This window comes from Tursiops truncatus, chromosome 5, assembly GCF_011762595.2.
Source record: "Tursiops truncatus isolate mTurTru1 chromosome 5, mTurTru1.mat.Y, whole genome shotgun sequence".
NCBI classification, from domain to species: domain Eukaryota; kingdom Metazoa; phylum Chordata; class Mammalia; order Artiodactyla; family Delphinidae; genus Tursiops; species Tursiops truncatus.
The window spans coordinates 101,848,766-101,861,414 of NC_047038.1; the positions used below are offsets into that span (position 1 = coordinate 101,848,766).

The 12,649-nt window shown below is 40.8% G+C and overlaps 1 protein-coding gene across 2 annotated transcripts; it reads right to left on the reverse strand.

Annotated features, from left to right (window-relative positions):
• Positions 1-3,268: 3,268 nt before the first annotated feature.
• C5H4orf36 (chromosome 5 C4orf36 homolog) lies at positions 3,269-12,639 on the reverse strand. 2 transcript variants are annotated; one of them, XM_073805439.1, is made up of 4 exons: positions 12,480-12,639; positions 11,335-11,466; positions 6,536-6,690; positions 3,269-6,117 (listed from the first exon to the last, which is right to left on the reverse strand). In XM_073805439.1, exons 2-4 carry the CDS (start codon positions 11,397-11,399, stop codon positions 5,984-5,986), a joined length of 354 nt encoding a protein of 117 aa, XP_073661540.1. In that variant the 5' UTR covers positions 11,400-11,466; positions 12,480-12,639; the 3' UTR covers positions 3,269-5,983. The 2 variants fall into 2 exon arrangements, with proteins under 2 accessions (XP_073661540.1, XP_019782327.1); XM_019926768.3 differs by having other exon boundaries at positions 12,401-12,639.
• Between the last annotated feature and the right edge of the window lie 10 nt (positions 12,640-12,649).

Sequence of the window (12,649 nt, forward strand, 5' to 3'; positions counted from 1 at the left end):
AATAACAAGTTGTGCTCTTCTTCATCTTTATTTCCATTTTCTCTTGAAAAATTGGAAGATTTACCCTCTGGGGAAAATTGAATTGGAAGGTTTTCCCCCTGGTGCCATTCTAGAATGGCATCAATAGGCAAGAGCTAAGAAGCTGCTGCCCCTTTGAAGGAGATGCATGCTCTCCACTTCTCCTGTCTCTGGATTCCCTTTATGGCTTCACTGGCCCATTTTGTTCATTTATGTTACCTACTTGATATTGGGATGCATGGGTTTGCAACCTCATCCTTATACATAACCCTAAAATCCCGGTGTACTATCAACATAACAAAAATCGCATATTTGTAGAGTGATGTCAGCAAAATCATAGAATAGGAAGCCCTAGGCTCTTGATCCCTCAGAAGACACTGACTTAACAATAGACAGACCAAACTGCCCTCGTGGGAACTCCAGAAACCAGTTAAGATGTTGTACCACCTCAGGTGAACACAAAGCCAAGAAGAGATGCATCAAAGCAAGTAGCAGAACTCACGACATTTACCCACCCTAGCCACTCCCTCTCCCTGACACAGTATAGGATGATCAAAAGAAAAATCCCAACTCCCAGCTTCTCCCTCAGGAAGGAAAGAGAAGAGTAAACTGTGTATCCAGTGTTCTTTTCAGGGGCTCCTCAAGGGATTCTGTCTCACCTGACTCAGAACACTGATGAGACCAGCAGTTTGGATACCATGTTGGGGGCCATAGAGAATGAACACAAGCACTGCAGTTTGCTACAGCACCAGAGACAGTGTACTATCACAGACAGACAACAGTGGGAGCAAGAGATTACAGGCTCCAGTTAGGAAGTGGACAAACCTCTTTTACCTGGAAATTATACACACAAACCCAGAGAAGATGTATCTCCAGAAAGGTTTGAGAGGTCCACAAAATCTCTGGCCAGGCTGATTGTTAAAGTTCTTCCCCCATATGTTGAAGTTCTTCCCCCACACAAAGTCAGTCCGTAAAGACTGGCTTTTCAAATGCCAAAATCTCACCAAAGATCGCAAAACCTACAAAGAAACAAGTAAATATGGCCCATTCAAATAAACAAAATAAATCTCCTTAAACTGATCCTAAAAAAACTGCAGATCTGGGGCTTCCCTGGTGGTGCAGTGGTTGAGAGTCCGCCTGCTGATGCAGGGGACACGGGTTCGTTCCCCGGTCTGGGAAGATCCCACATGCCACGGAGTGGCTGGGCCCATGAGCCATGGCTGCTGAGCCTGCGCGTCTGGAGCCTGTGCTCCGTGGCGGGAGGGGCCACAGCAGTGAGAGGCCCGTGTACCACAAAAAAAAAAAAAAAAAGATGTTCAGTGAGCTAAAAAGAGAACACAGATAGACAACTAAACCAAATTAGGAAAGTGACGCATGAACAAAATGAGAATATCAACAAAGAAAAACTACACAAAAAGAAAGAAAACAAATGCTGGAGCTGAAGAATACAATAACTGAGCTGAAAAATTCACTAGAGAGGTTCAACAACAGAGTTGATCAAGCATAAGAAAGAATCACTGGATTTGAAGAAACATCATTTGAAATTACTGAGTCAGAGGAGTAAAAAGAAAAAGAATGAAGAAAAGTGAAGAGTCTAAGAGACTTTGTGGGGTACCAGGAAGACCAACTTGATATACATTGTGGGAGTCCCAGAAGAAGAAAGCCTACTTGAAGAAATAATGACCAAAAACTTCCCAACTTTGAGAAAGAAAATGGATATTCAACTTCAAAAAGCTCAAAAAACTCCATCTAGGCTCAACCAAAGAGATTTTCATTGAGATGCATTATAAAAAAAACTGTTAAAAGTCACAAAGAGAGTATCTTGAAAGTAGTGAAAGAAAAGCAACTCATCATGTATAAAGGAGCTCCTATTAAATTATTAGCAGATTTCTCAGCAGAAACCTTGCAGGCCATAAGGGAATGGGATAATATATTCAAAGTGCTGAAAAGAAAAAAACTACCAGCTGGGAATTCTATATCTGGCAAAACTGACCTTCAAAAATTAAGGAGAGGGGGCTTCCCTGCTGGTGCAGCAGTTGAGAGTCCGCCTGCCAATGCAGGGGACGCGGGTTCGTGCCCCGGTCCAGGAAGATCCCACATGCTGTGGAGCGGCTGGGCCCGTGAGCCATGGCCGCTGGGCCTGCGCGTCCGGAGCCTATGCTCCGCAACGGGAGAGGCCACAACAGTGAGAGGCCCGCATACTGCAAAAAAAAAAAAAATTAAGGAGAGGGGTGGGGGGGCTGCTCTGGTGGCGCAGTGGTTGAAAGTCTGCCTGCCGATGCAGGGGACACAGGTTCGTGCCCCAGTCCGGGAAGATCCCACATGCCGCAGAGCAGCTGGGCCCGTGAGCCATAGCCGCTGAGCCTGCGCGTCCGGAGCCTGTGCTCCAAAATGGGAGAGACCACAACAGTGAGAGGCCCGTGTACCGCAAAAAAAAAAATTTAAAAAAATTAAGGACAGGGCTTCCCTGGTGGCGCAGTGGTTGAGAGTCCGCCTGCCGATGCAGGGAACATCGGTTCGTGCCCTGGTCCAGGAAGATACCACATGCCGTGGAGCGGCTAGGCCCATGAGCCACGGCCGCTGAGCCTGCGTGTCCGGAGCCTATGCTCCGCAACGGGAGAGGCCACAACAGTGAGAGGCCCGCGTACCACAAAAAAAAAAAAAAAAAATTAAGGAGAAATTAAGACTTTCCCAGATAAACAGAACTAAGGGAGTCCATCACCACTAGACCTGCCCTACAAGAAATGCTAGAGGGAGTCCTTCAAGTTGAAACAAAATGACACTAGATAGTAACGTGAAAGCATCTGAAAGTATAAATGTCACTGGTGAAAGTAAATATATAGACAAACACAAAATACTGTGATACTGTAATGATGGTGCTCTTTGAATGCTGGTAAAGAATTTAAAAGACAAAGCATAAAAAGTAACTATAAATCTATACTAATGGGTATACAATATAAAAATATGTAACTTGTGACATCAATAACAAAGTGGAAGGGGTCAGAGATGTAAAGGAGCAAAATTTTAGTAGGCAAATAAAATTGTTACAGTTTAAAACAAATTTTTATAACTTTAACACATTTTATGTAAAATTGTATATTTGTTCATTCGTATCTTTGTCTTGAACTGTTTGAGCCTATATTCAATGACACCATGGCTACCTCTCCATAAAAATTGTCCTACTGCACAAAGTAAATACAACTATGAAGTACCTTCTATTATGAAACTTTGACCATATGGAAATTTTCAATCAACGATCAATAAATGTTTATTAAGGGGCTACATGAGTTAGGCATCAAGATAAGGCACCAGAGTACAAACATAAGTAAGAAACTGTTCCTCTTCTTATGTCATTTCAGGAGAGAGATGTACATACACATATTACATATATTTTGTGATGTAATTTTACTTAAATATGTACAGTTTAAAGCAGGCTCAGAAATATATACCTAAAAACACAATTAGAAGAATCTTAAAGCTGCAAGCAGAGATTTTTCTCCCAAGAGAATGATGGGAAACTAAAGTTTTCTCAAATCCCACCTTTTCCTAAGGAATATTAAAATGTTTAATTCTGGAAAGCTTTTTGCAAACAGATACATATTTTATCCATTTTCACAATGGCTCTGAAGAAGGATGGAAGCATGTAACTCATACCCCCAATTAACGTTTCTAACTAGGGGTGTAAGGCTCTGAGGTGAGAAGTAAGATGCTTAAGGTTCCCTGGTGGCTCCTAAGAGCAGACATAAACCAATACATATGTTTCTGAGTTACACAGTGGCTTTTTTCACACAAATTTTCCATGCTTCTTTTAAGAGAAAGACAAGCTGATTATCATAAGTGACAAGCTGATTATCATAGATTGTCGTTTATAAACAGAAAGATCAGGATATGCCACAGGTACAGTGGCCAGATTTTGAACTAAAATGTCAGGCTGGAATGAAATAATGCCACTTGCAACAACATGGATGGACCTAGAGATTATCACACTAAGTGAAGTCAGACAGAGAAAGACAATTATCATATGATGTCGCTTATATGTGGAATCTAAAAAAATGGTACAAATGAACCTATTTACAAAACAGAAATGGAGTCACAGATGTAGAAACAAACTTATGGTTACCAAGGGGAAAGGGAGGGAGAGATAAATTGGGAGTTTGGGATTGACATATATACACTACTATATATAAAATATATAACTAATAAGAACCTACTGTATAGCACAGGAAACTCTATTCAGTACTCTGTAATAACCTACATGGGAAAGGAATCCGAAAAAAAATGGATCTATGTAGATGTATAACTGAATCACTTTGCTGTACACCTGAAACTAACACAACATTGTAAATCAACTATACTCCAATATAAAATAAAAATTAAATTTTAAAAAATCAGGTCATACAGTCTGGCAAGTACATATACATTGACAAGCATAAAACCAAATTTTTGAAAATTCAAGATTTCTGGTCTCCACAAAGGTCAACAGAGTCAGCCCAATGTCATACATCTTCGATACTAAGATTACAGCAGTACAAAGGAAATGTTGATCACACTAATAGCTAACACTAGAGTAATTCTCACTGTGTACCAGGCAGTTTTCATTTAATCATGACAATTCTACGAAGTAGTACCAGTATTACCCTTATCTTATATGATGTAAGATAACTGAAGCTCAGGATATAAGGTAACTCACCCCAGGTCACACCACTAGCAGCAGCCAAGCTGGGATCTGAAGAAGGCAGCCAGGTCTAAAGTATGTACTCTTAAATACTATGCCATAATGCCTTTCATAATGAGGCTAAAATACCAGAAGATCATAAAATGCCTACTGGATCATCTAACACTAAATTGTGCTTAAATATAACTTTCACATCCAAGTGTGCTTTACTGGATTCTAATTCTAGGAAAATTTGTTCATGCAAATCCAGTTCTTTCCAGTTAATTCCCCATTCTCCAACCACTCTGTACAAATAAGAGTTTTCCTCACAGATGCTGTCTTTGTATTTTCATATCATTTTCACACATGTATGTGTGTTCCACATGCTCCAGAGGGTATCCCAGAAAGACAATATGAAATTAGGCAAAAGGAAAAAAGACGGTTTTTTAGAAGAACAAAAATGAAGTAAGTTCTACTTGCCACTTTAAAGTATCACATGAGTTGAAAACAGACTTGAGGACACAGAGGGCGGAGGGGAGGCTAGGACATAATGAGAGAGTAGCATTGACATATATACACAGCTAGTGGGAAGCTGCTGCATAACACAGGGAGATCAGCTCAGTGCTTTGTGACCACCTAGAGGGGTGGGATAGGGAGGGTGGGAGGGAGGCTCAAGAGGGAGGGGATATGGGGATATATGTATACATATAGCTGATTCACTTTGTTGTACAGCAGAAACTAACACAACGTTGTAAAGCAATTATACTCCAATAAAGATGTTTTAAAAAAATAAAGTACCACATGAGAATAGTAAATGATGTTTCATTGAAAACTGGAAACTAGAGAGTTACTAAAATGAAACCTACAATTTTTCTTAAACAAAATTTTTCAAAGTTAATCATTTTATAAATAATTTCCCTCTCTCCTTCCTTGGTACCTCCTTGGAGTCTCAAAGATGAAAATTCAAAATATTCTTCAAAATAATGTCTCTTGGTGGGGGGACGCCTCTGACAAGGAGTTTCTTCTTTCCTTAGTGCAACTTTACAAAAATCAAAATGAATAGCACAAATGACTCGATGCCAGCTACATTTTCATTTACTTACAGTACTGTTGCTTGTGATACAAAGGTACAAATATGTGACTGGGACCCAGAAGATCTGTTCAGAGCTGTCAACTAACCCACGGGAGCTGGCTCATCCACCAGGGGGCATTCAGATGACTGCACCAAACTTCACACAGTGGTAGGTCAGAGTCCTTCATCCTCTTTGGATGCAGAAAGCACAGAGTACAGATTCAACTGTGAGATGACTGTCACTTAGGTGGGAGAGGTCTTCTCAAACCAACTGGCCTTTCCCTTAGGGAAAACTGAATTTCCTTCGCTACATTTTCCTCACATTTCAGGTTATTCAAGCGCTTCATTTCATACTCCCTTTCAAGTTGGATGGCTGAAAAATAAAATACATGATGCAATCCAACTGACATTTTTCACCAGGCATAATTTAGTCAAAACTGAATATTTAGCACACAGAAAAATTCACATTCTTGAATACTAAACAAGACAGGGCTACATAGATAGGGAGTATGGGTGTGAATGATCAGATTTAAACATTTGTCTAATAATTAAAATAACACACAGAGTTTGCAATTTATTGAAATACTTTCTACAGAAACATAGGGACACCAAGGGGGGAAAGCCCGGAGGGAGGGGGCAGGTGGTGATGGGATGAACTGGGAGATTGGGATTGATATATACACACTAATATGTATAAAATAGATAACTAATAAGAACCTGCTGTATAAAAATAATTAAGTAAATAAAATTCAAATAAAAAAATATAATAAAGTAGTTCCTTCAGAACTTACATTCTGCTGAAGGGAGCACACCATCCTTAATGGTTTTACATTTTTTGAGGTGTATAGAACTACCAAATGCAATTTCTTCCAAGAAAGGCAACTTGATGTTGGCTAGGTTTGTGTACCAGGTCTTTGTGAATAATGCAAGTTCCCACGGTTCCTGTCTAGGGGAAAAATTCATTCAATAAATATTTATAGACATCTACTGCAGGATATAGAGAAGACATTTGAATTCTCAGTTCTATTTTCCACTAGACATTTTGGTTTACAGGAGAGTATTCAGGATTTTACAGAGTTACAAACCTAGCCAGGAGAAGGAGGCTTATATTAACTAATGTAGAGATATACTGAAAATGACCATAAATTATGATGACAGACATTTTTGCTCAAAAAAGAGCCTCTTTGGAGTCAATCCAATCTTTACATGTCCTTAAAGAGGATGTAGTTAAAAACTGTAAGCTTGGGACTTCCCTGGTGGCACAGTGGTTAAGAATCCGCCTGCCAATGTAGGGGACATGGGTTCGAGCCCTCATCCGGGAAGAACCCACATGCTGCGGAGCAACTAAGCCCGAGTGCCACAACTACTGAGTCTGCGCTCTAGAGCCCGCAAGCCACAACTACTGAAGCCCATGTTCCTAGAGCCCATGTTCCACAACAAAGAGAAGCCACTGCAATGAGAAGCCCGTGCACCGCAGCAAAAAGTAGCCCCTGCTTGCCGCAACTAGTGAAAGCCTGTGCGCAGCAACGAAGACCCAACACAGCCAAAAATTAATTAATTTTTTAAAAAAAGAAAAAAGAAAACTAAGCTCCAAGTCTTTTTTGGCTGATCAAAAATATGATTACATCAGGGAAGGAACAAAGGGAATACTCACACGTTGAGCAGAGAGCTTGGCACACACTAAGGCTTTGAGTGTGTGATCTGACTTTAATCTTTACAACTACCATGGAGGTAGAAAAGGAAAACAAAGACTCAGAAGTTAACAGAGAACCAGAGCTGGGATGTAACCTAGGTGTATATAGAAGCACTAGTACCAAGAGAATCCTTAGAAAACTGGAAAAGGGAATGAAACCCCAAACTACAATATTTAAAAATAATCACAATGAAATTTTAATGGATTGTTTTATGTATCCTAATTTGGAACTTTAAAATATCAGCTATGTTTCTCATCTACAGTCAACGTGAGTTCATATGCATGAGGAAAGATGAAAGACCTGCTTTGGTACAAGTAGGGGAAGTGAGTGTATAACACACACGCCATCTGTTTTCCTCCTCCAGCTTAATTCTTACTTTATCATCTAACTTTTAAGGAGTGACTTGAAGTCTATAATTATTATAAATGCACTTGAACAAATACACAAAGATGTATTTACAAGAATGCTCATTGAAGCATTGTTTGTCCCCAAAAAAAACTCCACAAAATAACCTTAATATCTATCAAGAAGAGCCTGGTTCAAGAATATACAACGGAGACAAGACAGCCTCTTCAATAAGTGGTGCTGGGAAAACTGGACAACTACATGTAAAAGAATGAAATTAGAACACTACCTAACCCCATACACAAAAATAAACTCAAAATGGATTAAAGACCTCAATGTAACACCAAACACTATAAAACTCTTAGAGGAAAATACAGGAAAAACACTCTGACATAAATCACAGCAAGATCTTTTATGACCCACCTCCTAGTAATGAAAATAAAAAGAAAAATAAGCGAATGGGACCTAATTAAACTTAAAAGCTTTTGCACAGCAAAGGAAACCATAAACAAGATGAAAAGACAACCCACAGAATGGGAGAAAATATTTGCAAATGAAGCAACAGACAAAATATTAATCTCCAAAATATACAAACAGCTCATGCAGTTCAATATCAAAAAAACAACCCAATCAAAAAATGGGTGGAAGACCTAAATAGACATTTCTCCAAAGACGACATACAGATGGCCAAGAGTCACATGAAAAGATGCTCAACAGCACTAATTATTAGAGAAACGAAAATCAAAACTACAATGAGGTATCACCTCACACCGGTCAGAATGGGCAACATCAAAAAATCTACAAACAACAAATGCTGGAGAGGGTGTGGAGAAAAGGGAACCCTCTTGCACTGTTGGTGGGAATGTAAATTGATAAAAGCCACTGTGATAACAGTATGGAGATTCCTTAAAAAACTAAAAATAGAACTAACATATGGCCCAGCAATCCCACTACTGGGCATATATCCTGAGAAAACCATAATTCAAAAAGACACATGTACTCCAATGTTCATTGTAGCACTATTTACAATAGCCAGGACATGGAAACAACCTAAATGTCCATTGACAGATGAATGGATAAAGAAGAGGTGGTAGGTATATATAATGGAATATTACTCAGCCATAAAAAGAAATGAAATTGAGTCATTTGTAGAGATGTGGACGGACCTAGAGTCTGCATACAGAGTGAATTAAGTCAGAAAGAGAAAAACAAATATCGTATATTAATGCATATATGTGGAATCTAGAAAAATGGTAAAGATGAACCTATTTGCAGGGCAGGTATAGAAAGGCAGACGTAGAGAACGGAATTGTGGACACAGTGGGGGAAGGGGAGGGTGGGATGAATTGGGAGATTAGGTTTGACATAAATACACTACCGTGTGTAAAATAGATAGCTAGTGGGAACCTGCTGTATAGCACAGCTTGGTGCTCTGTGATGGCCTAGCTGGGTGGGATGAGAGGGGATAGAAGAGGGAGGGGATGTGTGTATGCATATGGCTGATTCACTTCCCTGTGTGGATGAAACTAACACAGCACTGTAAAGCAATTATACTCCCCCCTCCCAAAAAAAAAACAAAGAGCAGCCTGGTTAAACAAACTGTAGTACATACATGTAATGAAAGAATGAGATTTATCCTTATATATTGATTTGGAAAGATGAGCAATAAAACAGCTAATGCTGGGAATTCCCTGGCGGTCCATTGGTTAGGACTCCACTCTCTCACTGCCGAGGGCCGGGATTCAATCCCTGGTCAGGGAACTAAGATCCCACAACCCACATGGCGTGGCCATAAAAAAAAAGAAAGGAAAAAAAAAACAGCTAATGCTTACCTAGCACCTACTACATGCAAGACACTGTTTTAATCAGTATACATATATAAACACATTTAATTACCAGAGTAACCCTATGAAGTAGGCAGATGTTATTGTTATGCTCATTTTACAGATTAGGAAACAAGAACAGAGACCAACTTGCTCAAGGTCACAAGGCTTGGGTTTGAAATTTCAACCCAGAAAGTCAGACTGTAGAATCTGTGCTCTTAACCACTAGGCTACACAACATATAGGTGGGGAGGGAGCAATATAATCCCATGTGTAAAAACATGTGTGTGTATATACATATGTGTGTGTGTATCTTATGTAACAGACAGAAATTCTAAAAAATACATAAAACATTTTACCTGAGCAGGATTGGGTGGGTAGGGCAGGGATGGCAATGCGGATGTGAGAGGTAACATTTTTTTTTTTGAGAGGTAACATTTTTATCTTCCTTTCAAATGCTTCTATACTGTTTGAATGTTTTTTAGTGTATTTTTTTATAATCTTCTAAAAATACTTAACCAAAAAAAGCCCAAGGTGAGGAGCTACCTGAGCTAGTGAACTCCAAAGACTGCTACTACCATTCTATTCCTCTTAATTTAGCTGCTCTTATAAATAGAATATCAAATACTTTCTTGTGAGAGTGATAGAGAAGACACTGGTTTTGCAGATATTATTCGTGACATAAAATGCTATATAGCCAAAACCACAGAATCAGTGCTTTAAATCATTCTCCAGATACAGGAATATCTTCGTTATAAAAATTATGTTTACAATAATGACTACAGTGGTATTTGTCTATAGTTCAATGTCTAAATACATACTGAACTAACAAATCTAAATAGAATGCAATGATGAGTTCTCTCTGGTTTTCCCATATCTCTGGTCTTACAACCCCGTGGGGTGTCTCCATTTACTTCTTAGAACACTGTCAAAAAGTAAAATTCAATTGACTCACCACGCTAATATGTCGTACATTGTGGCAGAGAGGTTTAAAAAAACAAGTCCAAAAATTTAAAAAAAGCTAACAGAGTAGCAGAGTAGCAACACATGTTTATTATGGGTTTACTATTATGTCAGGCAACATGCAAGTACCTTACATACATTACCTCATTTGTATTCCACACCATATAGGTAGGTATTGATATGTCCATTTCACAGATGGGGAAGCCAAGGTACAGAGAAGTTAAGTAATTTGTTCAAGGCAGCATGGGGAGCCAGTGGCAGGACCAGGCTTTGAGCCCAGGTCTTCTTGATGTCCACACATCACCTGACAAAATGTACAGGATGCAAAACTGACTCTTTGTACCAGCTAATTAAGTGTTCTGTTAAGATATATCTGACACCAAGGCGTTTTTAGGTAGATTTACACTATCTAAAGAGGGATTTTAAAGTGGTTGTCTGCATTGGAAAATGTTGCTTTGGAGTAAAGAAGACTCAGACTTCTAACCCTGTCACTTCCTTACTACATGACTGTGGGACCTGGATCATACCACTTCTTCAAACCTCAGTTTCCTCATTTCACAGTGTTGTTTTGTTGTAAATACCAAGTAAGAAAATTTATAAATCCTTACAAAAGCATTTTCCTTTTAAAAATATCAGTACCCAGACACCTGAGAATGCCTCATATAGTCCGGTATCTCATGGGGAACGTAAGGGTGTCCAATACTTTTATTTTAACAAGGACACTCCCCAGCCCAAATCAACGCTTACCAGCATAAATATACTTACACTTTATAACAATTGCACCTCAAAATGGTTTCCACTGCGTTCTTTCTTGGCAAGCCATAAGCCATGGTGAATTATTACAGTCCAATTTCCTAATTGTCTGATGTAATGACTCAGATATTCTGTTCACTTTGTCTGAAATGATTGCAATGCAACTAATTAATATTAAAATAAAATATTCACTTGAATATTTTTAATATCCAAATAATAAAAAAGATTCAGAAAAATATTTTCTGAATGTAAGAACGTCCCTAATCAACGTTCACTGAACTGAATTCCTAATGTAGAACTGTGTTCTCTTTTATTTTCCAGGAACTCACTTTATCATGTCTTCCCATGTAAGGAGAAGATGCCAGGTGAACAGCATCGGCATTCAGGCCCGGTATACTGTCATTGCCTAAGTCTACCAAATTGGCTCAAATACCTCATCACCAAAAGGTGTCTGACTGTGGCAATGGTAAGCGACAAATAGCTCTGCGGACACAGGAACTTCCCGTCCTCCGCCCGAGCCCTTTAAAGGATACAAACCTTCCCAGGTTTTTCCTTTTTCAAAAACGTGAACTTAGGGGCTTCCCCGGTGGCGCAGTGGTTGAGAATCTGCCTGCCGATTCAGGGGACACGGGTTCAGTGCCCCCGTCCGGGAAGATCCCACGTGCCGCGGAGCGGCTGGGCCTGTGAGCCATGGCCGCTGAGCCTGCGCGTCCGGAGCCTGTGCTCCGCAACGGCAGAGGCCACAGCAGTGAGAGGCCCGCGTACCGCAAAATAAAATAAAATAAATAAATAAATCTGAACTTAAAACCAAAAAAAACCTCTGAACTTAAAACGTGGCCCACTTCAAGCACCACTCCCACTTCCCTTCCAGCGCACACTTCGGGATGAGTCTCCCCCTCGCCGGACGCGGAGACACCTGGAGGAACCCGCGGCCTGCAGGGCCCGGAGCCGGGAGCGGGGGAATTAAGGGGATGGGGAAAGGAGGGGGAAGGGGAGGAGAGGTGAGGGGAGAGAGAAAAGAAGGTAAGGGCAGGCCCTCGCCGCCCGCGCCTCAAACCACCGCCCCTCCCAGCCGCACCACACATGCGGCGGGCGCGTCCACTCCGCCCGGGCCTCGCGAGACGGGTCCTTGGGAGAGTCCGCCGACGCCCGGTTACCGACGCTCTGGGGTCCGGGAGGGTCGCGGTCCCCTGGGGATCGAGGGCAGAGCGCGCGCCCATCTAGTCGCCCATGGCCGCGCACACGCCGCGGTTCCGCCTCTCCTTCCTGCTCGCGCCGGGAGCTGCGGGCGGCCCTGCGTCAAGCCCCAGCCTCAATAAAGGGCTTT